The 25,044-nt window shown below is 40.6% G+C and overlaps 1 protein-coding gene across 3 annotated transcripts in view; it reads left to right on the top strand.

The window, feature by feature from the left end:
* DGUOK (deoxyguanosine kinase) overlaps nucleotides 1-24,705 on the top strand; it is a 33,522-nt gene extending 8,817 nt beyond the window's left edge. The window contains exons 2-7 of one of the 3 annotated variants that reach the window (XM_037807040.1): nucleotides 2,822-2,934; nucleotides 13,703-13,890; nucleotides 17,327-17,474; nucleotides 23,171-23,286; nucleotides 23,908-24,007; nucleotides 24,464-24,705. In XM_037807040.1, the coding sequence (XP_037662968.1) occupies nucleotides 2,822-2,934; nucleotides 13,703-13,890; nucleotides 17,327-17,474; nucleotides 23,171-23,286; nucleotides 23,908-24,007; nucleotides 24,464-24,490 (692 nt within the window). In that variant the 3' untranslated portion in view covers nucleotides 24,491-24,705. The remainder of the gene's footprint in view (nucleotides 1-2,821; nucleotides 2,935-13,702; nucleotides 13,891-17,326; nucleotides 17,475-23,170; nucleotides 23,287-23,907; nucleotides 24,008-24,463) is intronic. The other 2 variants (XM_037807042.1, XM_037807041.1) reach the window with 2 other exon arrangements.
* The last annotated feature ends 339 nt before the right edge of the window (nucleotides 24,706-25,044 follow it).

Here is a 25,044-nt window from a genome sequence, read left to right as displayed (position 1 = left end):
ATTCCTTCAGTCAGGTCTTTAGACTAAACTTCGGTTCCTGCCCTACAGAGATGCCATCTTCTACCAGGGGAAACAAAGTTACAGTTGCTGTGATGGAGTCTGACCCATGAGGCCAGGCCAAGCTAATCCAGTTTGGAGATTTCAGGTCTGGAAAGGCTGTACAGAGGAGGTACATCTGAGCAGAATCTTGAAGTTGGAGTTGACCAGGTGGGGAGGGAAGGTGCTCCAGGAAATGGGAAAAGCATATGCAAAATCATATTTGCAGGAGAGTACATGGCATCATTTGAGTTGCAAGTAGTTTGGTCCAGCAGGAGCACAGGATGCCTGAAGAGTATCTGAGGCCAGAGAGGCATATGTAGGAGCTAGGTCTCCGTGTCTCTTTTAAACTATGCTAAGGGTTGGAATTTTGTGGTAAAGGCAGAGGGAGTTGTCAAAGAGTTTTAAGCACTCTTTCGTGTGCAGTGTGGCTGCAGTATGAATGATGGGTTGGAGATGGCAAGGCTCGGTCAGATAGGCAAGAGGTGGTGAGAGCCTGATTTTGAGCGCAGAGGTGGGAATGGAGAGAAAAGGACAGATGAGGAATATTAGAAGATAGATACAAAAGTACTTGGTGACTACTTGGGATTGCCAGATGAGGTTTTGACACAGACAATGAGTGGATGATGCTGCCATACTCGGAGGTTGGCAAAAGAAGATAAAGCGAATTCATTTAGGGGATATATTGACTTTGAAGTGTTTCTGGGATGTCCAAGTGGTGATTGCTGGAGGGCTCCTAGATAATGGATCTGGAGCTGAGGAGAAGTGTGGGCCAGACATTGGTGTGAATGGGAAAAGATAACTAGAATGTTGTAGTACTAGGACAGTTTCATCTCAAGTATTTCTCAAAACAACCACTACTTTCCATCTCTTCTACCATCACCCTGGTCCAGGCTATTATTATCTTCCACCTGGTCTGCCTACTTCTGTTTCAGTCCATTCTTACACAGCTGGCAATGTGATCTTTTAAAAATGAGATGGACCCTTGTAATTCCCCTACTTCAGACCTGTCACTTCCTTCCCATTACCCTTAGAAGAGAGTTCAGACCTGGCCCCTGCCTGCCTGCTTCTCCTAACTCACTGTGAGCCACTCTTCTTCCTCACTCAACCGTGCTGCAGCCACAGCCATGCTGGCCTTCTTTTAGGGCTTCAGCTTCTCTTAGGACTCGCTGTGCACCAAGTTTTCTCTCTCTTCTGGGCCTCTATCCTACTCCCTCTGCCTGGATTACTCTTTCCCCATCCTTGGCCTGGATAGCTCATCTTTAAGGTCTCACCTCAGATGTCATTTTTTTAGAGGGGCTTTCCCTGACCTCCCGAGCTATGTTAGAGCCACCCTGTATTTTTCTTTCCTAACACTCAACATAATCTGTCATTAGTAATTTGTGTGTTTGCTTAGTATCTCTCTCCCATACAAGCTCTGTGAGGGCAAAATCTGCCCTGAATTTTGTTTACTGTTGTAACCCAGAGCCTGACACAGTCCCGAGCCCTCCATGCATGTTTGTTAGATTTATCGATTGAGTGAGGGTCATAATCATTGTTTTCGTTTTTTGTCTTGAAATAGTTGCCATTTTTACGCTGTCATAGGACTAATAAATTAACTCAAAAGTTGACAATTTATGTAGCTGATTTCATCCACTTTTTTTTAACTTCATTTTATTGAGATATATTCACATACCACGCAGTCATACAAAACAAATCGTACATTTGATTGTTCACAGTACCATTACATAGTTGTACATTCATCACCTAAATCAATCCCTGACACCTTCATTAGCATACACACACAAATAATAAGAATAATAATTAAAGTGAAAAAGAGCAATTGAAGTAAAAAAGAACACTGGGTACCTTTGTATGTTTGTTTGTTTGTTTCCTTCCCCTATTTTTCTACTTATCCATCCATAAACTAGACAAAGTGGAGTGTGGTCCTTATGGTTTTCCCAATCCCACTGTCACCCCTCATAAGCTACATTTTTATACAATTGTCTTCGAGATTCGTGGGTTCTGGGTTGTAGTTTGATAGTTTCAGGTATCCACCAGCTACCCCAATTCTTTAGAACCTAAAAAGGGTTGTCTAAATTGTGCGTAAGAGTGCCCACCAGAGTGACCTCTCGGCTCCTTTTGGAATCTCTCTGCTACTGAAGCTTATTTCATTTCCTTTCACATCCCCCTTTTGGTCAAGAAGATGTTCTCCGTCCCACGATGCCAGGTCTACATTCCTCCCCGGGAGTCATATTCCACGTTGCCAGGGAGATTCACTCCCCTGGGTGTCTGATCCCACGTAGGGGGGAGGGCAGTGATTTCACCTTTCAAGTTGGCTTAGCTAGAGAGAGAGGGCCACATCTGAGCAACAAAGAGGCATTCGGAAGGAGGCTCTCAGGCACAATTATAGGGAGGCCTAGCCTCTCCCCTGCAGCAACCGTCTTCCCAAGGGTAAAACCTACGGTAGAGGGCTCAACCCATCAAACCACCTTCATCCACTTTTGACAGTGTAATTACATTTGCAGCTGTTTTTCAATACTCTGCCTCTGGGAGATAGAGACATTAAAATTGCAAATCAGATCTTCAGGTTATTTTCTTCTGTGTTGCCTGTATTTATTATGGCGACTCTGTTGGCGTGGCCTGACCCAATCAGGCTGACAATGGTATGGCTGCTGAGTTTTGAAATTGGAGAAACTGATATTTGTTCCCTTGAGGTGGGCATTTGTGGCAGACTTCAGTAGCAGTCTTCTCCTTCTGCCCTGATTTTTGGGAAGAGTCCCAATACATGCTGTTTGCATTGCAGCTGTGGGAAAGTCCACCTTTGTGAAGTTACTCACGAAAACTCACCCAGATTGGGATGTAGCTACAGAACCTGTAGCAACGTGGCAGAATGTCCAGGCTGCTGACACCCAAAAAGTAAGTTTTTAGTTGTGGTGGGTAGTTGGCAGGTGGGGGTGGGTAAACTAATCATAATAATTTCATTTGCTCTGGGTAGGGAAAGTTACCTGGTTAGCATCTCCTTTTTAAAATAGCTTCATTCCAGAAAGCAGACCACATACACCAAGGAGGATATAGCTTTTTTTAATATGTTTAGTTTTGATTTTGTGGTTTTAATATGTCTATGTCAGTGACTACCTCTGTTCTTTGTGATTTCCCAAAGCATGTCCAACCATCCTGGCCTTGAAGATTAATCTTGTTATTCCTAACTTCCAGCATTTGTATTACCACTGAAGCTGACCATCAGGATTAATAGTTAATTATAGTAATTTTAACTTATTTATTAACTCTTAGAAATTGGAACAGACCTTAGAGAGCATCCTGTCACCCTTTGAGTCAAGACAGAAATACTAGCTAACGTTTATAAAGCATGTACTCTGCCAGGCACTGTACATTTCACTTACACCTCGGGAGTTAGGCCTAGCATCAGGTCTCCTGCTTTGGGAAAGGCTGCGGAGTTGGTTTCCATACCAGCCCCATCAGTGTGAGTAGGAAAGGACCAGAGAAGGTAGATGAGGGGGTGGCAGCACCATGCCACAGGCTCCTGACCTCCTCCTGCAGCTCATCTGGAACAGTCACTGAGGGCCCATTCTGGTTTTTCATAACTCTAATGATTAAAAAGTTCTTCCCCATCTCCAGCTACATTGCCTTCCTGTAACTCTGACTCATTTGTTCAAGTTCAGCCTCTTAAATCTTTTCACTTTCCCACGTGACAATCCTTCATGTAGTTGAAGGCCATGATTTGCCTTTTTCCTTCCCCTCCTCCAGTTTTCTCTCTTTCAAGCCAAGCACCCCCAATTTCCTCCAAACAAGTCCTCATTCTGAAGTAACTTTGTCTGGGTGATAAGCTCCAGTTTGTTAGTTTTCCACATAGAATTTACTTTCTAAGAGTGGTGCTCATGGCTGAACAGGACATTCTGGACATAGTCTAAATGGTAGAGGGGGTCAGAGAACTTGTGCTTGATACCCTTTTTCTGTTCCCAATCCAGAATTGTGTTACCTTTTTTTGGCAAGCATGTCATGCTTATTGAAGATTTTTGTTTTGTAAGTTCTCTTTTTGTGTGTTTGTGTGTATTTGTGAAATTAAGTTTTCCTTTTAGAAAATAAATTGCATCTTTTTTTTTCTTTGTGTACCACTGGTCACCCATTGTGGTGATTTAAAAATAATGTTCACAACAATGCATGTCTCTGAGACACCTGAAACTCAGAGCTAGAGCTCGGCAGATATGAATGTCAGTATTAGTGCATACAGCCACTGTCAAAAACAAAAAAAAAAAACTGAAAAAGAGCCCAGACTTCAATTAATGATATGAATGAAGCAGGTCTGGTTAAGACCAGGGCAAGCCAAGCCAAAGGGTAAAGGTTGAAACTGATTGTGTTTTAAAACTTCAACTTCCATGTGAGACCAAGGGAAGAGATGTCTATTTGGTACAGGATCTAAATTTTCTAAACGGTACAACTCTACAGTCGATTTGTTCAAACACCACAATTGCATGGAACTTTGAATAGGAAGTGAGATACGGTAGGTTAGTATAGGCTAGAGTGAAATAATGACACATCCCAGAGTAATTTGGGCAGATAATAAAAAATATATTTACAGCCTCCCCCTCCCCAGCCCCGAGGATCTGGGGGAAGGTGTGGATGTGTTGGACATCCTCACCTGGACTGGTGTTGATGTTGTCACAAACATTGGGACTGGCAGTTTGATGTGCTGAGCCCTTGATCATGGGACTTGCCCTTACGAAGCTCATTACCGCAAAGGAGAGTCTAAACTTGCATGTAGTTGTGCCTAAGAGTCTCTGCCTGAGTACCTCTTTGTTGCTCAGATGTGGCCCTCTCTCTCTCTAACTGAGCCATCTCGACAGGTGAACTCGCTGCCCTCCCCTCTACGTGGGACCCAACTCCCAGGGTTGTAAATCTCCCTGGCAATGCAGAATACGACTCCCGGGGATGAATGTGGACCCGGCATCGTGGGACTGAGAGTATCTTCTTGACCAAAAGGGGGATGCAAAATGAGACAAAATAGTTTCAGTGGCTGAGAGATTTCAAATGGAGTCGAGAGGTCACTCTGGTGGACATTCTTATGCACTATATAGATAACACCTCTTAGGTTTTAATGTATTGGAATAGCTAGAAGTAAATACCTGAAACTACCAGACTCCAACCCAGCAGTCTGGACTCCTGAAGACAATTATATAATAAGGTAGATTACAAGGGGTGACAGTGTGATTGTGAAAACCTTGTGGATCACACCCCCTTTATCTAGTGTATGGATGAGTAGAAAAATGGGGATAAAAACTAAAGGACAAATGGGGTGGGATGGGGGGATGATTTGGGTGTTCTTTTTTCACTTTTATTTTTTATTCTTGTTCTGGTTCTTTCTGATGTAAGGAAAACGTTCAGAGATAGATTGTGGTGATGAACGCATAGCGTTATACTGTGGACAGTGGATTGTATACCATGGATGATTGTATGGTGTGTGAATGTATTTCAATAAAACTGAATTTAATAAAAAAAAATAAATTAAAAAAATAATGTTCACAGATTGTTTGGTCCTCCTCCCTTTAAGAGGTGGAGCTTAATTCCTTTCCCTTTGAGTGTGGGCTGGACTTAGTGACTTTCTTCAATGAATAGAATGTAGCAGACTTTCTAGGGTAGGTCTGAAAAGACTGTAGCTTCTGTCTCACCCTGTCTTGGATCAGCCTGTCTGGGGGAAGCCAGCTTCCATGTCATGAGAACACTCAAGCAGCCTGTAGGAGGCCACATGGCAGAGGGCTGAGGCCTCCTGCCACCAGCTGCCTTTCGTCTCCTTGAAGCAGATTTGCAGCCCAGTCAAGCCTTCCAGTGACTGTAGCCTCAGGCAACACCTTGGCTGCAACTTCAGGAGAAACGTTGAGCCAGAACCACCCAGCAGAGCTGCTCCCCAGATTCCTGCCCCACAATAATTATGAGACAATGAAAGTTTTTTGTTTAAGACACTAAATTTTGGCATAATTTGTTATGCAGCAATAGATAACTAATACTCCCGTAATCCCATTATCCAGAGGTAAAACAGTTAACAATTTTTGTCTTTTTAGACTTTTTTCTACAGAAGAGAAAATGCATATATTTACAGACACTTATATAAATATAATAAAGCATATACATATATGCATTTACTTTTTTTTTTCACTTGCTATTTCCCTCATATTTCTTTTTTTTTTTTTAGCATTTTTAACAGCTTTATTGAGATATAACTTACACGCCTTACAATTCAACCTTTTAAAGCTTAAAGCTTTAAGCATTTACTTTTTTAAATAAAAATTGTCACCTGAATGTAACTCTCCACAGTAAGGTCATTTTTTTTAAATTATTAATTTTATTGAGATATATTCACATACCACGCAGTCATACAAAACAAATCGTACATTTGATTGTTCACAGTACCATTACATAATTGTACATTCATTACCAAAATCAATCCCCGACAGTAAGGTCATTTTAATGGTTGCAGTATACCATGTAATATGAAATAGCGTCGTCATTTAGTTACCCAGTCCTCTATTTTAAATATTGTTTTCTAATTTCTTCCTCTTATAAACAATGTTGCAGTGATGAGTATCCTTCTAGCTAAATCTCTGTTTTTGTTTTTGTTTTTGTTTTTAATAGCTAAATTTTGTGCACCTGAGTGTTTTCTTAGGATACTCGAAACTGGAATTTTGATGTCTAAAAGTTATGCACATTGTTGATACTTTTGATATATTTTACCAGATTTCCCTTCAGAAAAGTTGTGCTAATTTCCTCGTGTTCTCAGCAACACTGGATGTTATTCTTTTTCTACCCTGCTAAGTTGAGAGTCAGGAAAATAGTGTGTTGTTTAATTCTACATTTCTTTGATTACCAGTGAGTTGAACATCTCTCTCTCCCTCTCTTCAGTGTATCAGCCATTTCTTCTTCTTCAGTGAACTGCCTGTTCAGACTCCTTGTCCTTTTTTTTTTTGTTGTTGTTTTTAACAAAGGTTATAATTTATTGAAGCTCCAGTACAATCTAGAGACTACTAGATTGAGAACTGGAAAAAACAGGCTGTGGAAGACCAGACTCTGCTAAATCACCTGCCCTTGTTGGACTTCTGTTTTCTTACCTATAAAATGGCAAGAGGGAAGGCTTGGATAAAATTTCTGAAGTCCCTTTAGCTCTCAAGTTGTATTATTTCTAGTGGAGATAGGAGACCTTTGCTCAAATAACTGATTAGACATCATCAGGTCTGTCAACAGATTATAAACAACTCTATGGTTAAAATAACCTTTTCCTCATTTGTGAGCAGTAACTCTTGGGAAATACATATATAAATAAAAGTATCTCTCTGTATATTCTGGTGCTTGAAACCTTCAAGCAACTATCTTAATGGTTTAATATACATTATACATTAAAGTCAGTTTTCATATAATAAATTTCCTCTTTACTCTTCATTGAAACAATCATTTTTTCCCCTCCTACTTATATTAGCAGGCCATACAAAGGAAATTATTTCTTAGGCTGTTTACCCTACCTCCATTTTGAATTGATGCATTATTTTAACAGATAGTAATTTCTCTTCTTGTGAATATAAAGTCTATTCCAAAATATGCTTCATCCTATATACACAGTGCTCACACCAATTAGATGCTAAATAAAACACTTGAAATGAACATGGAAAAACTATCCTAAATCAGAGAGGGGAAGATTTTCACCAAAACTTCTTAGTATTTACAAAAGTCCCTTGATTTATCAATATCTCTTTACATTTGCCAGAATAAAAGTCTGTAATGCTTTCTTGTTCATTTTTTTTTTTTTTTCCTGTTGAGATCTTCAAGTTTTTGTAATGGCCTCATAACAGCTTATTCACTTTTTGTTATATGTTGTTATTTCCTCCAGTTTGTCATTTTTTTTCCATCTTTATGTATGATATAGTCTGCAGTAAAATAATTTTAAATTTTTATGGAGTCAAATCTGTCCATCTTTTACTTCATTAGTTTCTGCCTTTGATGTTAAATTTTAAAAAGACCTCCTGTTCCCCAAGATTATGAAAAAATGTTTCTCTGTTTCCTTTTCTTGCTTTTATGGTTTTACTCTTTTTTTTTTTTTACTTTAAAAGATAGAGGGATCTAATTTTATTTTATTTTATTTTTTCCAGATGGTTCTCTACTTGTCCCAATAGTATTCATGTTTCATTTATTCTGGAGTAGTTACACATTTTGTTTTTATGTGACTGTGATCTTTTTTCCCATCATCGTTTCAAACTGGTTATTGCTGTTTTAAAGGGCTGCATTTGATTGTTGTATTTGTCTTGTATGGCTATATTCTTATATCTCTCTCTTTTTTTTTTTTGCTTTATTTTCTGGGGGTTTTAAAAAAGTAACAGTTATCTCTAAATCATAATAATGTGTAAGAGTTTTCTATGTCCATATCTCATTTGTATTTTCTTGTGTCCTTTCATTGGGTAGAACTAGTACAATACTAAATAATAGCAGTGATGGTAGTTATCCTTGTCTTGTCCTGCCTTTTATGAAACTATCTCTACTGTGGCATTAAGTTCTGTGCTTGTTTTTCTTTTCAATTGACTTCATATGCAAGATCTACCATTCTGTTACTAGGATACTGTTTTATCAGGATTAAATGTTGAATTTTTATCAAAAACCTTTTTAGTTAGTGAGATAACCACAGGGTTTTTGTTTTTTAATCTCTTAGTATTAGTAATAGATTTGCTAATGGTACCATCCTCACATTCCACTAATGAACTCCTCTTGGCCATGGTGTTCTATTCCATTAATTTGCAATTTTTAGAATATTGCATGTATATTTATAAATGTAATTGGTGTTTCTATTTGTGTATGCTGTTTTTGACAGGTTTTACCATCAGGGTTATGAAGTTAATTGAGAAACTTTAAATCTTTTAGCAGCTTAAGGAATTATCTATTCCTTGAAGGGGTGATAGAAATCATCTTAAAAATTATATGTATTCAGTGCTGTTTGGGGGAATAGTTATGGGACCACTGTTTGCTCCTTCATTTATTATATTTAGGTTCTTTTACCTTTTCTGGAGTCAATGTTGATAATTTTATTTTCATAGAAAATTTTCCTTTTCTTGATTTTTTTCACATTTAATGGCATGAAGTTAGTATATAGTATCTTTTTATACTAAACTCTTTTGTATCTGGAATTATATCTTTTGTCTGATGTTGCTTATTTGCATGAATATTTTGGGAGAGAATAGATTTGATAGAGGATTGTCTGTTTTGTCTTTTTTTAGAAAACCCAATTAAATGATTTTGTTTTTGAATTCTATAGGGAGTTGCGTTCTAATTCATTAATTTTTGCCTTTAAATTTATTTCTTTCTCATACTTTCTTTGCATGTTTTAAAACACTTTGGGTTAAATGATTAATTTGTGTATTTTTCCCTTTTTTTCTGTCTTAATAATAAAAGCATCTGCAACTATGAATTTTCTTCGTGGGATAAGCTTTGGCCGTATCTTCTAGATTGTGACATAAAGGGTTTTAACTGCAATTTCTAAAGAGTCTGTCGTAGTTTTGATTTATTCTTTGCCCGAGTCATTTTTTTAAATTACTTTACATTTTCTGAGTAGATTTTTGTGTGCGCTATTCTGTTATTAATTTCTAATTTTATTTTGTTGTGGTCAGAAAGTGTGGCTTACCCATAAATTTCAGGAACTTACTGAAGTTTTCTTTGTATTTTATGTATGATCAATTTTGGCAAATGTGCCGTAGACTTTTAAGAAGAATATGTATTACCCATAAGGTATGAAGTTTGATGTGGTTAGACACAGAATCAATTTAACAATACCTGTATAGAATAATTAAAATGTCTCTTAAGTTCAATTAAATAACCGTTGTAAGATGAATCCTACTTTCAGATATGTGCAAAGATGAGTTAGATTAATATCCTTTGAGTTCTCATTTTTGGGATCTAGTTTTTTTGAGTCAATTCTGAAAGAAGTATGTTAGCGTTTCATGCTTTATTGTGTTTTGTCTGTTTCTCAACTTCACTTTGTATTTATATGTATCAGTGCTTTGTTATTCCATGTAAAAAGATTCCTGAATTCTTTGTGGAGTCTTTATTAAATTATTAGTGTAAATTAACTCTCTCGGAGAATTTAATACTTTTATTCTCATTAGAATTCTTTCTGTTTGCGTCTACTTGGTAGATTTTGTTGTCCCTTTGTTTTCAAACCATCTGTGTCCTTTTGTTTTAGGTGTTCCTTTTATGAACCTGAGTTTTAGTTTTTTTAACCAGTCTGAGGGTTTGCCTTTCCTGGGGAGTTTTCTCCCTTATTATGATTGTATTTAATTTATTCCTGCCACTTTGTTTTTTTTTTAATCATCATATTTTTTATTGTGGAATATAACATACATACATAGAAGTAATAACTTTCCAAGTACAATTTAAGAAGTATTTAGAGAGCAAATTTCAAAGAATGTTATGGGTTACATTTCCACAGTTTCAGTCATTTCCTTATTGTGAATACAACATACACAAAAAGGTAATAACTTTCAAAGTATGATTTAACAAGTAGTTGTATAGGAAATTTCCAAAATGTTACGATTTACAATATCATCGTTTCAGTTTTTTCCTTATTATGAAATATAACATACATACAAAAAGGTGATAACTTTCAAATTACAATTTAACAAGTAGCTATAGAGCAAATTTCAAAGACTGCTATGGGTTACAGTTGCCACCATTTCAGTTCTTTCCTTCTGGCCATTCTAATGCCCTAGCAACAAAGAAAAAGAAAATTATATAGAGATTCAGTATTCATATTCCTTTGTTAAACTCCATCTGGTCTATTGCTATCCTTCCTCTAGTTTAATCACTTTCTTGATCTTCAGGGATGTCTAGGCAGTGACCACTATAACTTGTTCATGTTGTGAAGGGGAGTCGACATTATGGGAAAAGGCGATGCATCTGGTTGATGTTCTTAAAGAGGCTATTGCCTCTGGATTTTGGGACTTAACTGACATAGGAGCTCTCTGGATGATTTAAGTTTCTAAAGAATAAACTTAGTGAGTGCAACTTTTATAGAGTCTCAGATAGGGACTTGGGTATTCTTTAGGGTTTTCTGGGACTACTGTTGACTTGGGCGTATTCTGCTGTGGCCATTTGGGCTATTCAGCTGAAGCTTGCCTAGGAATAATCTCCAGGACATACATAAAATTTTTTTTCTAGTATTCAGTGAATTTCTTTCTGATGGAGGCTCATGTCTCTAAGATTGCCTTTGATTTTTTTCTTTGATTTTAGCTTCATTTTCCATTTGATCAGTTTCCTCTGATTAGAACTCCTGTTATACCATGGTTTTAAACTTTTTTTCTGTCCCACAATACCTAGATACACCACATGTTTCTATTAGAACAGTGATTCTCAGTGAGCCGTGGTGAGATTTGAGGAGAGTGTAATACACTCCTTATGAGCAAGAGTTTTTGGGGACAGCACCCTCTTTTTTGTTGGGGGTGGTACTTCACCTCTCTGTATTCGACTCTTGTCTAGTGAGAATGGAAAATCGTTTCCATGATTAGGCAGCTTTATCTCAGCCAGGGGTACTTTGAGGTTTCAGGAGATCATTTTGGCCTCTTTGGCGAATGTTGTTTGATACAAAGTTGTATTAGTTGCCTTAGCTGAAATACAAGTGACATAACATCATGATGCATCTTTCCAGAGGAAAGAAATAAAAACCAAAAATTCCACTATATTTCACTGTGTATTAGATCTCCTTCTAGCCTGCATGTCTTTTCATTTCTTTCATAATTTTCTGCTCTTTTTTTCCTCTTAGTTTAGGAAGAATTTCTTGAGCCGGTATTCTGTATGGATCTTCTAATTCACTAGGTTTACTTCAGTATCAGTGCCGGTTACTATCTTTATTGGTGTTTTATTTTGGCAGTTGCCTTTTTCACTTCTAAGAATGTTCCTCTTTTCATATTGCTCCTTTTTAATGACAGCCTGTTCTTGTTTTATTAATGTGGCACTCTCTTGAATCTCATTGAGATTTTTTTGTTTGTTTTCTTCTGTTTCTAGCTGCAGCTGTCTCCCAGGAGATTGCTTGTCCCGAGAACACAGATTGGTTCTCTTCTTTTGAACTGCTGACAATTTTTGTAACCAGTGATTTTCCCTGTAAATGTTTATACGTTTGGAGGGATGTTTGCATTTTGTCCTGTAGCTGAGAAGAGTTCTTTCAGAAATTGTGTAGATTCTTGTATAGTTATTTTGTTCAGGAATAGTCTCCCTTTGGTAGTCCACAGCCCGCTGGTGAAATAAAGCCCCCCTCATCCCTGCTCCCCATCAGCCTTGTCTGCCAGCGCAGCACCCACTCCATTTAATGGCCATCCGTACAGAGTTCCCATATTCCCCCTCACACACACACAGTTTTCCCTATTACAAATATTTTGTATTAATGTGGTAGCTTTGTTACAGTTGATGAACCAATATCATTATATTTATATAATTATTAACAATAACCCATAGTTTACATGAGGGTTCATTCTGTGTTGTACAGCTCTATGGTTTTTTTTTTTTTAATTTTTATTATAACTTATATACAACATAAAATTTCCCTTTTTACCACTTTCGAGTATACAACTCAGTAGTGTTAATTACATTCACAATGCTGTGCTACCATTACCACCATCCATCACCAAAACTTTCCCATCACCCTGTACAGAAACTCTGTACTAATTAAGTATTAATTCACCATTCCCCATCCTCACCCCCACCCTGGCCCCTGGTAACTTGTATTCTAATTTCGAACTCTATGAATGTGCTTATTCTAATTATTTCATATCAATGAGATCATACACTGTCTGTCCCTTGGGGACTGGCTTATTTTACTCAGCCTGATGTTTGTTCATCCATATTGTGGCTTTTTTATGGCTGAATAATTGTATGTATATACCACATTTTATTTATCCCATTCGTCTGTCGATGGACACTGGGTTGGTTTGGCTATTGTGAATACATGCTGCTATGAACATTGGTTTGCACAAAACTCAACTTTTGCATTGAGTCAGTGGCAGAGCTCAGAAAAGAATCCAGGACTCCTCAGTATCCCACACATGTTCCCATCTGTGCACGCTGAGTAAGTGGGTCCTGAAATGCATGTCATAAAGCCTCTAGAGTGGAAGAGGAGGGATTTTTTTTTTTTTTTTTTTAAACAAATTGCAGCCCTTCTATGAAAAAATGGAATCCTGTTTGCTGGTTGGTTGGTTGGTTGGATTTTCAAGTAAGCAGTTTCTTTCTTGTCTGGATTGAAGTTTGATGAAGAAATAGCCCCGGATGAAATCCCAGAAGAGAGACAACATTGTGTTACATTGGAAAGATTTCATTCAAAGTAGAGTTTTAGATGGTTGTTGATTGTTGGCCCCTCCATCCCCAGAATTCCCAAACCATCCATCAGGGAACGTTTTGATTCTATCTATGGTTCTTCCTCTGCTCTTCTCTGTTATTTTGAAGGTGACATGTCATCTTCCTTAAGTCCAATAAGGTAGGAAAATCTCTTCCTTGATTATGTGGTTTGATTAAGCTGGGGTATGTAATTGTATGTTTTTAGTGGAAGGAAATTTTTATAATTGCTTCCGTCATTGATTATTAACCTGCCAGAGGGGATAGGAAAATAAATATACCTTCTAGGAAATTCTCCTCTTTTGTAATTTCCCTCTAGGCCTGCACTACTCCAAGTCTTGGAAACTTGCTGGAGATGATGTACCAGGAGCCAGCACGTTGGTCCTACACATTCCAGACATTTTCCTTTATGAGCCGCCTGAAAGTACAGCTGGAGCCCTTCTCTCAGAAACTCTTAGAGGCCAAGGATCCGGTCCAAATCTTTGAGAGGTCTGTGTGCAGTGACAGGTAAGATGCTAAGGCCCCCACCAGTCACAAGCCCTGTGTTCAGCTCTGCATGGTTTGCTCCTCTTGCTAAGACCCTGCACCACTATAGTCATTGAAAAATTGTCTTCTTTTTAAGGACAGCACTATATAGATTGTCCAGAGTTGTGATTCCACAGAGGTATCATATATGTCAAGAGAAGAAATTATGTCCTTCAGAAACTTAATGTGTTTCATTTCCCACATTACTACTGATTACTTTATGTTCCCTTAATCTTTTCTGGTGTACAGACAACCTGGTAGCTACTTAGCATGACCATTACATGCTAAAAGGCACAGAATATGTACTTATGTAGCAGTATGTGTTTTAGGAAACCAAATGAGTCAGTGGTTGGTTATCACCTTGAAGGAAAAAAGCAGACAGAATTACAGTGTGTGTTCCTAAAATGATACATGGAATATATTCATGCTTCTTTATTCTTCAATGAAATAGCACATCTGTGAAATTGGGTTCTGTCTTGTATTTAGTCCGTTTTGACCCCTTCTGTGACACACTTATTACTGGCCAGAGTCTGTAATGGTCACCCAGTGCCTATTGCAGGTCAGGGGAAGGGAGCAAGGTGTGAAGTCACTTTTAACATGGGCCAGCAGCTAGCTTAGGAAGTTGGCCCATTTGTTCCTGAGAGCTGGTCCATCGTCCTCTGCCACAGAGACCAGACTGTGACAAAGTCAGGGGTCCTTGATCTGGACACTGCTGAGGTTTTGTTGTTTGTTTGTTTGTTTGTTTGTTTTTAATATTAAGACTACGAATAACTCTCAGTGTGAATTGATGCTTTAAAAAAATAATGGTTTGCCTTAAGTGCTTTTGAGCCATTAAAATGGAAAATGCTGTGTTTTCTTTGTCCATTTTCTTTTGAGCACGCTAAGTTTGTTGGTTACCCATTTAGTTCCAAATTAGACAAACTAGTTCTCCTTTTTAGTTATCGCATAAAGCCTCCTGGAAGAAAACATAAAGGGTACACTTGTAAATGTCATGTGATTTTTCTGACTTTACCTAAAATTATGGAAAATATGTAAAGAAAAAAAGCCTGTAGTCTTAACTTGCCTTCTCTATGTACCTCAAGAGAGCCTACTTTTTAAAAAAAAGCTAAATATGTGTGTTACAGATGGTTAGCCTGTAGGTGTTGGTTCTTTTCAATGACTAAATATCCTACTACCTATTTTCTTCCTCCCTTTCCCAAGCCTTGCCTCTGAGACTAGGAAGCTGAGTTACATGTTACCACCTGGGTTTCTTAGAAACATATTTACAATCAGTCTTGATTTCTAGCCCCTTAGTGAGGCAGGCATGTGAGGGACCCCATTAGGGGAAAAATGTTAAGCAGAAATGTGTTAAGTGGGAATACCTTGTGAAGGAGCCACATGGATCTTAATAAAGGGAAAGGTAAGAATTGATTGCACTACAGGCAGCTCCAGCATCCTAGGTGTTTTCTTCAGGGCTGCATTTTTGGACAGAAGGGTAACTAACTACAAATTCTAATCCTGATGGAACTTTAGACCCTCTACCGTCTTTAAGAATATACACATTCATTTATTTGTCAGCATACATTTACTGAACACCCCTGTGTGCAGGTTCCATGCTTGGCACTTGGGCTGCAGTAGTGGACAAGGCAGACCCAGTTCCTGCCTGCGTGGCTAGCTGGTCTTAACAGGGAACTTGACACTGAGCACACGTTCACACATGTGATATGTGCACCAAAGGAGAAACACGGATTGTTTGGGAAAGTGGATAACAGGGGTGAAGGAAATCTAAACCTTTTCTGTTTGAGTGAGAGGAAACAATAGCATGTGATTTTTTTTTTTTTCAGGGGCCTTGGCCCTCAGATTCTTCAGCTCTGTCTCTGCAGTCCCTGCACCCAGACGGCAGTGGACCCCAGCCCCACCTTAGCACCCGACATCATGTCCTTCCACTCCCTCTCCCCAGCACCACCAGCTCTGGAGGAATAAAAAAGTACTCATCCTCAAGAAAAGTGAGGCCCCCTTCTATAAGGCATACTAACAAATATTTATCTGATTTCTTTTTACAAGGCCTTAATTTTGTCTTCTAGTTACCCACAAAGAAGCTGATAACACTTTTCAGACCCTGAATTACAGAAGCTGCCTCTTTTCTTTGTTAACCTTCAACCAGACCTTAGCTAAACCATTCCAGACTGGGAGAGTTTACTTATCTAGCTCCCAAATGAGCTTCTTCATAGCCTGGCAAAGAGCTAGTTATAATAATAACTAAGGTGGCTGAAATGCTGTTGTAGGCACTTCATGAGTATTATATAGAATCATCACAGCTCTGTGCGTTGGGTTCTACTATTACCTCTTTTTATGGAGGAGGAAATGGGCTGGGAGAGTTCAGGTGACTTGTTTGAGGTGACACGGCTAGTGAGTGCTGGAGCCGGGATCACATCCAGGAATGTGAGTCTGGAGCCCATTCTCTTAATCGCCACACTCTCAGCCTTGCAGCCTGCATTTACTGAGCCATTCATAGACAGGGATTCTGAATTTCATTTTCTCAGAAGAGGCCAGTTGCTGAGCGTTGCCGTAGAAACGAGTTCATTGTTTAGGATGTAAATTGTGTTTTGTATCAAGATGCCTGGGGTTTGTAAGCAGAATTTACCCCTTACCAAGTGATGGTTTCTGTTTAGCTCTGATTTCCCATTTACCAGGTGCTCCTTTAGTTGCGGAAGTGAGCAAAAGGCAAAACTAGTTTGATTTTTAGCTTTAGCTTTATTTTATCTAGATTAGAAGCTCAGTGGCAGAGGAGGCAAGCAAGGATAGTCTGCTTTCTCTGTCACACTGAAGTCAGTAGGAAATGCATTTCTAACCCTAGAGACGACCCCACTTAACTACAGTTTCTTCTCCACTTGTCAGCTAAACAAAAGGATGGCCCCACAGCCCGAAGACTCAGAAGCCCCTCGGTCCATAAGTGAAATGTGGTGTGTGACTTTAGAATGAATTCACCTTTAAAGTAGGAGTCACTCGGTTTTTGTTTGAGGGCTTGCTATAATCATATTTATTTAACATTATTATTAGGAAATCTGAAAAGTTAGCTTTTATATGTGCCATTTGCTGTATGTTCTGACTGATTTCCAGCAGGAAAAGTTGTTAGGAACCAATGATAATTCTCTTCCAGGGTCCCTTTTCTTCCAGTTAATTAATCCATCTGGAGAGTTGTGATTTTGGCCTCTAAAGTCTAGATACTATTTCCCATCTTGGTGTTGAGGAGGGAGGAGGATATGGGTTAAAAATCCAGATTTCTCAAAGATTGATGAAGTCCTGGAAATGTTAAGTGGTCTGAACAGACATGAAACAAGTTGGTTATTGATTTTTCTGCTTCCCTCCCTCTTTTCCCTTTTATTCCATTCCCTGTTCTTTTCTACCCTACCTCTCATCCCACTTACATTTCAACCAGGTATATCTTTGCAAAGAATCTTTTTGAAAATGGTTCACTCAGTGACATCGAATGGCATATCTATCAGTACTGGCATTCTTTTCTCCTCCAGGAGTTTGCCAGCCGGCTCAGATTACACGGCTTCATCTACCTCCGGGCTACACCCCAGGTAACACAGAACCTAAAGCCTTAGTCTTTAGGGCCATATGAAAGCTAAGAGATGATGTTATCCATGCCCCTGATTTTCTGGTTGGAGAAATTAGAAAGTGGGTATTACACAGAGTAGGGAGAACAGACGTGAAGACTCTACTGTTCCAGTGTGGAGCACCCTGTTTCCCACAGGCTTTGTGCAACAGGGTGCTAAAGCCACTTACTCTGCATAGAAAGGGTCCCTTCTGATGTGGCAACCACATGGGACAAATTGAGCATTATCTTTATCCCCCAGGTTTGCAAATTGGACTCTGTGACCAGGCAGCCTGTGACAAGTAGCCTCAGCTCTAAGTGGGTCATTGGGTCTGAGGTGGTCTTGATGGTTTCCTGAATAGGGTGTGGGGAGGAGGAGAAGGAGGGCTTCTTCACCTCATCCTGATACTGCCCTAAATAGCCCCTCTTTGAACCTTGAGGATGTCACTGGTAAGGCAGAATGAACTGTAAAAGTTGCATTCTGTGACTCTCTGACTCGGACTTCAGAGCTAGCCCCGCACATGTGGGAAGGCTGAAACGAAGGCCCTCGTGTCAGGGAGGCTGCAGTTGGGGAAAAGGCCCATGAATGCGACCAAAACCAGATATTGGGGACCTTCGTTTCAGCAGTTTCCAGAGATTGTGAGGCAGAAGCTAGATCGTGGGAGGAAATAAAGAGATTCCACAGAAATAAGGGTGTTAGCGAAGTAAATAGGGTCTGAGGTACAAGGTGAAACTGAACTAGAGATTCAGTGAGGCCAGAGGGCTGAGAACCTTCAGTGAAAGGGGCCAAGCTGAAGTTAGATGCATTAATTGTGCATGGACTCACTGGGTCACGTTCACGTGACTTCTTTCAGTAGTCTTCCTTGCCTGGGAGCATGACCCGAAGAGGCAAATTATGAAGGTGATTATAATCTAGGGGTGGGGATTGGTGTCAGTGATTAGGGGAAGAAGAGGCCCCCGCAAAGAGGATGGGCATGAAATAGCTGAGTGTAGGGCTCAAGGTGAGAGAGAGAAGTCCTGGGCCCCAGGCAGGCTCTTGGCCTGGGCCAAGGAGGAGGGAGAGCACTGAGGAGTTGGACTGAGTGACGATTTTGTTTGGAGTCTGAAGAAGTGACAGGTTTCCAGTGGGAGTTGGGGGATGGCTGGGCTGAAAGAAGCAGTAGATTGAGGGCCCAAGCATCAAGATGCACCGACCTTACCTTTTCCAAGAGGAACAGAACTTCAAAACAGTCAGCTCAGTTTAAAAAAAATGCATTAAAAAAACAAACAGACAGAAACACTCAGTACCATGAAGACGTGGGGAGGAGCACCGGAGGAAGGGACCTGGCTAGTTCCTGGGAGGGGACAGGGTGGCTGGCTGCAGAGGCTCTTGTTTCTGGAGTTGAAGTTGAACATAGATACTGGGACCCAGCAAGGAAAGCAGGAAAGCCTTCCTCACTTTTCTTCTTTCTGTACCCTGAATAACTTTGTAAGAAGGGGATGAGGATGGTGGGGATGATTATTGGGGGGGGCGGGGTGTGTTATATCTTTTCTGGAGAAACTAATTGAGGTATTTCTACTGGAGAAGAAGGAAGGGAGTTCAAGGATTGTTGCAATTTTGTGGTAGAAAAAGAATAATAGCTTATTTGTTTGGGGATTAAATGGGGATTTTGGTGCTTTTTGGGGATCGACTCAAGCCCTGGTCCTGTGGGTGTGAACCCATTTGTAAATAGGAAATTTGAGGTTGTATTAGTTAAGATGTGCCCTAACTGAATGAGGGTGGGCCTTGATCCAATGTGGCCGAAGACTTTATAAGCAAAGGAAGTTGGATACAAAAAGAAGCTGTGGAAAGAGCAAGAAAGAGGAAGTCAGTGGAACCCAGAGAGGGGAGAAGACATTGCTATGTGATGGGAAAGCCAAGGAACCCCAAAGATTGCCAGCCAGACAGAAGATAACTAATCTCCAAAGAGGAAGTAAGCCTTCTAGCTTCTGAAACTGTGAACCAATAAATTCCTGTTGTTAAAACAACCCATTGTATGGTATTTGTGCGGTTAGGAAACTAAAACAGTGCTGTTTTGATGGCATTAGAGCCAGAGACCCAGGAATGGCCATATCCTTCCCTGAAGTCATCCCTAACCTATGAGATTGAGAGGTAACTATACCCAAGGGAAGAGCAGAATAGAAATTAAAGCATCTCTGTGTGAAAAGCCGTGCATGTGCCCAATACCCCACTGCAGAGCCCTGGCAAATGCTGAGTTGAGAGCATGTGAGATGGCCTTAAGGAGGGACTTCTGCTCCTTTCCACCTCCTCTCCCCTAAATTCTAAAAAGCAAGCAAACTGGCAATTAAAAAATCAGAAGAGAACTGGCTGGGCCTCAGAGTGTCCCTTCCCTTCCCCTCCCTGCCAGGAAGAGGGAGTGCAGCTGGCCAGTGTGCCTCAAACAGCCAGGCCCACCTGGGACTGCTGGCAGCATGGAGATGGGGAGCAGGGAATGTGTGAGAACACATGGCACCTGGGTTTGGGGCTCGGGCAGCACAGTGACCAGACCCCCTAGCAGTCACGGACAAGTTACTGTCACTGAGTGAGCAATCAGAATGGCCGCTCTTTCTCCTGGGTGGGTAGGGAGGATGCCAAACTGAAGGGTCCCTCCTATGCTGTTTGCATCTGCACTCTTTCCTATTCACCTTCAGGTGTGTCTTCCCCATAGGAACTGATCCAAAGAGGGATCAGAATAAGCAGCATTTGCACAGGACTTTAAAAAAAATAATAATTTGTTGTAACCATATTAGTAAAGCAAGAGTTATGCCAAGTGCTTGAAATATGACTTTACTAGACTTCTGGAGAGGAAAAAGTTTGCTCTATTACCCAATTTAGTAGGAATAAGGGAAATATTAGTCTATGTTAAGAGGGGAGACCTTAGCCATCAGTATTTGCAAGCAGTGTAGCTTTTGTATAAAGAATTGCTCTGCCCTTATGCAGATGTAAAAAAATTAAAGCCACATTTCAGAAATACTCATTTTCACTAATTCAGACAATATTTTTCTCTCAGAGGAAAATTAGATAGCTTTTGCTACATTTAGAAATTCTGAAGCTGCCTTGCTGGTAGGAGTGTAAGTTGGTTAATGTCTGAGGAAGGAGTTTGGCAGTACATCTTAGCAAGTGCACATCCCTTTTGACCTATTCATTCCATTCCTTGGAATTTACTCTATAGATGTGTGCCCACCTGGGCAAAACGGCCCCCGGGCAAGGCAGCATTGTTTATAACAGCAAATTATTGGAAACAACCCAAGTGTTCATCAGCAGGGACTGACTGAAAATATTATGCTCATCCACACACTAGGAAAAGCCATAAAAAAAACTGTAAAAGTCCTTTCTGTACCTTTATGGAAAAATCTCCAAGACATATAGTTAGAAAGGAAGATACAGAACACAGTATATTGTGGGACACCTTATATTTGTGTGCAAAAAAGTGGGGGGAGGAATATATATATGTTTATTTGTGTATGCATAGAATATTTCTGAAATTATACAAAAGGTTAACATAGGTTGATGGTGGGGAAGAGAACTGGGTAGCTGGAAGTCAGTGTAGTTTGAAAAATGTATGTGGTTGGGGAAGGAGGGGAACAAGGCGCAAATGTCTTGAAGCCGTCAGCAGTAAAGATGGAGATGTAGGGGCAGAGAGCTAGAAAGAGGAAAAGAAAAAGAGGCTGATTTGGAGTGAAGGAAAGTAGAAATGGGACAGATGAGAATAGGAGAAAAAGGTAAATGGAGATAGAGAGACTGGATCAGAAATGAAGACGGTGAATGAGTATGTGGAACAGATACTTACTGACCACCTACTCTGTCAGACCCTGTGCTCAGCCCTGAAGAGGGCAGACTGTGGCCCTGCCCCCTGGGGGCCACCGTCATTGTGCCCTCTCAGCAGCCTGTGCAGGCCTCCCTCTGTGGTCCGGCTCCTCTGAAATACCATTGGTGGTCTGTGTCTCCCCAGGGCCCAGCGCAGTGCCCAGCTCTCCAAGTGGTGCTCCGTAAGCTGGTGTGAGCTACACACACGGGGATTTGAGAGTACCGGGCTCTGCCTGCTGCTTGCATCCACGTTGATCCCTCCCTTACCTGAACGGTTGCACTTATGATCCACATTTCACAGTTCTGCCCTGGATTTGCTATTTCATGTCTGCCTTACTTATTGTCTAACTAAATTATAAATTCTGAGGGCAGGGACCTCATCCAAATTTGGGGCAAGTATTGATTCAGGAGAAAGGGAGAGAAGAGAAGGGATAAGTGCTAGAAGAAGTATTAGCTTGTTAGATGTGTTGCTGTTAATCCATTTGAAAAGTTGGACATAAGATTACATGTGAAATTTGTTTATTTGATGAGTTCCTTTGAAGAAAGGTAGGATGAGGGGGAAATAGCAGAGACCCTAGATGTTTCTGTTTGGTGAGAAAGTTTACGTATTTTAAGTGTTTGAAAGAGGGAAGACCTAAATCATCAGTGTGCTAATGCATCCATCCTCCCTAGGACAGATGACATTGAGTAATGAAATGTTTGCCAGGCAGAGAAGAAGGACAGTTCAGACAAAAGAAAACATTTGAAGCAAAAATGTTGAGGTGTGAAAGAGCTTGACCTGTCCTGCAGGCGGGAGGTCAAATTAGGCTAAAGCACCAAGCCCAAGGGTAGAGCCAAGGAAGGTGAAGATTGGAGAAGTAGGAGGGGTAGCCAGGCTCCTGGATTGGCCTTGTGTGGCAGAAGACATTCTCTGAGCCAGTGTGCTTCAAAACTAGCTGAGGGCAAAATAGAATAATGCACACCCTGAGAAAGGGGGAAGGGAAGGAGAGTTAGTGTCAGCCTCACTTTTCTTTGCCGCCTTTGTTGAATTTTTATCCATGCACATTTTGCATTCTGCTCCAGAGTGTTTGGTTACTTACCATTTTGTAAAGATGATGCTACCCATATTTCCTTGATCCCTGGGCTTATAAGTATCCCAATTTGAAAAGAATGGCCACAGACAGTAAGGAACCTGAGAAGTATTTTAAGCAAGGAAAGTAACACAATTATATTGCTGTGATCCAGTTATATTGGATTGAAGGGGACAGATTGGAGGGAGAGGAGAGCTTTTGCCTGGAGCCTGACATGCCTTATCTCAGTGATCCTCACAGGGATGGGTGGGGTTGAGGAAATGGAGACCCACAAAGATTGCACAGGTAGTACAAGGTGAAGACGGGGTTTTAATCCTGGACTTTGTGACTGCAAAGTTCTTTCCACTACACTTCACCACCTCCAGGAGGCAGAGTCGGTTAGCAAGCTCTTGCCAGAGTCCAGTTGAGAGATGATGAGGATCCGACCAGGCGCGGCTGAGAGGAGTGGCAAGGAGAGAGAGATTACTAAGAGAACTTAGTGGCTTCTTGGACATGGTTGGGAGGAGGAAAAAGAGTAATTCCATCCTTGGCTTGGGTGCCTGGGTGGATGATGTTTGCCATTAACCAGCTTACGATACTCCAGAGGAGGAGCAGTTTTAAGGCAGAGAGAGTGATGGAGCCAGTGGATTATTTCCTTTAACTGGATAAGAAAACAAGACAGTGAAGCAAAGGCATGGCTTGTAGTGGCCAGGATAGATCACAGGTTGTTCTGGGAGCCTCCCAAGACTGCACTGTAATGACTGAAAGAGCAAATAAGCTCAACTGGGCTTGGGGAATGTCTTTTAGGTTTGTTTGAAGAGACTACACCAGAGGGCCAGGGCAGAAGAGAAAGAAATTGAGTTGGCTTATCTCGAGCAGCTTCATGGTCAGCACGAAGCCTGGCTTGTTCACAAGACAACCAAGTAAGTGGGGAAAAGAGCAGTGTCAGATGGATTCCTGCCTCCCTATAGCCAGTTGTTAAAAAACAAGTTCAACAATCAGCCCCAAAAAAGGCTCAGAATGTACTGGAAGTGATTGGAGATGTCAAGCATTTTCCAACTCAGAAGTTTAATATTGGGTATAATCTATAAATTCCAAGGGACTTTTTTAGGTTGTGTTTCTCCAGCTTTTTTTTCCTGTTTAATGTTTCTCTAGGTTGACCATCGTGATTGATGATGGTGATAGTTGGCACAAGGTGAAGGGCTGAAAAATTTTGGAGAAATTGTCAGTTTTACTAAGTTGACATTCCTGGTTTCGTCTTTCCCTCCCCTTCAGGCTTGGCATGTTGTCCACTTAAAATGCTTAGAACGCTGACCTTCAGTATCCACCTCAAGACTAACGACAAATCTCAACCATCCTCTTTCCAGCCAACCTTAGTGAATTCTTCTCTCTCTCGTTTTTTAATGCTTTTTACATGCAGTTTCATTGTGAAGTCACATGAGTTTAGATTTGTTCTCTGGATTACTAAGACTGTGTGACTATGTGAAGCATGGTTCAAGTTTCTTTCCTCCTTTCTGTCCCCTAAATGTTCACACTTCTCATAGGCTCCACTCGGAGGCTCTGCTGAACATTCCAGTACTGGTGTTGGATGTCAACGACGATTTTTCAGAAGAAGTAACCAAACAAGAGGAACTCATGAGAAAGGTAGAAAGGACAGTGACTCCTGCTTTTAACTGGTTTTCCATTATTTTACTTTTTTCTTTCTGGTCTTTGCTTCAAACTTCAATATATTGGGTCTTGTGCTTTGCACCTCAAATTGCATTTCACACTCAAAGCATAGGGGATCTTGGACAAGTTACAAATATAATCCCTGTTCCCTAAAGTGGGTGATAATTGTTAAATAATGATTGACTTGTATCTTGTGCTGCCCAGCTAACCTCCTCTGAGGTGTTCTAGAACTAGAGAAAGGAGGCTTCTTGATTCCGTCCCCAGCTCTGCCACTTGCTAGTCTCTGACCCTGAGCAGGTCCCATTTCCTCTCCATGCCTATTTCCCCATCTTCACAAAAACCCCATGGTCTTAGCTACATAGGCGATGTGGGTGATTATTGAATAGTCTATTGGAAATGTGAAATTTCACTTTTGGTTTTTCTCTCCCACAGGTAAACAGCTTCGTAAAGAATCTGTAATCAAAACCATGATGTTCTGGCTGTGATCCAGGCTCCTTGACTTTCTGAAGCGAAAACAGTGTTGAATCACCCACCCACCTTCCCATCCCCACCCCATCTCATTTTATCCCTAGATCACTGTGGCACCCAGAAGTAAAGTTTGTGTTATCCTTGACTTTGCCATTGTCTTCTCCTAAATCTCAAGGACTTTTTCAAATAAAGTTTGTTCTACTTATTTTTTCTGTTCTGGTTCCATTCATTTACACCTGTATCTGTTGGTGCCTAACCTGAACTCCCCTCTAGATCTAGCAGTTTTCACTTGAGAAAAGTCTTGGCTTTCCTTCTTGAGTCTTACCAGACTCCCTCTGTGTTCAGTCGTTTCCCCCTGACATGCGAGGGCATGGACTGCCCCTAGAGCCTTCAACCAGGCCCAGCCATGGCCATGAAGAAAGAAAGTGGCTCAGAAGTGGGTCAGAGCTCAAATGTGAGCCCCAGAGCTAGAAGATGGAGGCCAAACTCCAGGAAGCTTCTTTATCTCATCCCATTCACCAGCTCTTGGCAGAGAAAGTGGAGGT

Source organism: Choloepus didactylus, chromosome 17 (assembly GCF_015220235.1).
Source record: "Choloepus didactylus isolate mChoDid1 chromosome 17, mChoDid1.pri, whole genome shotgun sequence".
NCBI classification, from domain to species: domain Eukaryota; kingdom Metazoa; phylum Chordata; class Mammalia; order Pilosa; family Megalonychidae; genus Choloepus; species Choloepus didactylus.
Note: the sequence above shows the minus strand (reverse complement) of the source record. Positions and strands in the feature narration are given on the sequence as shown.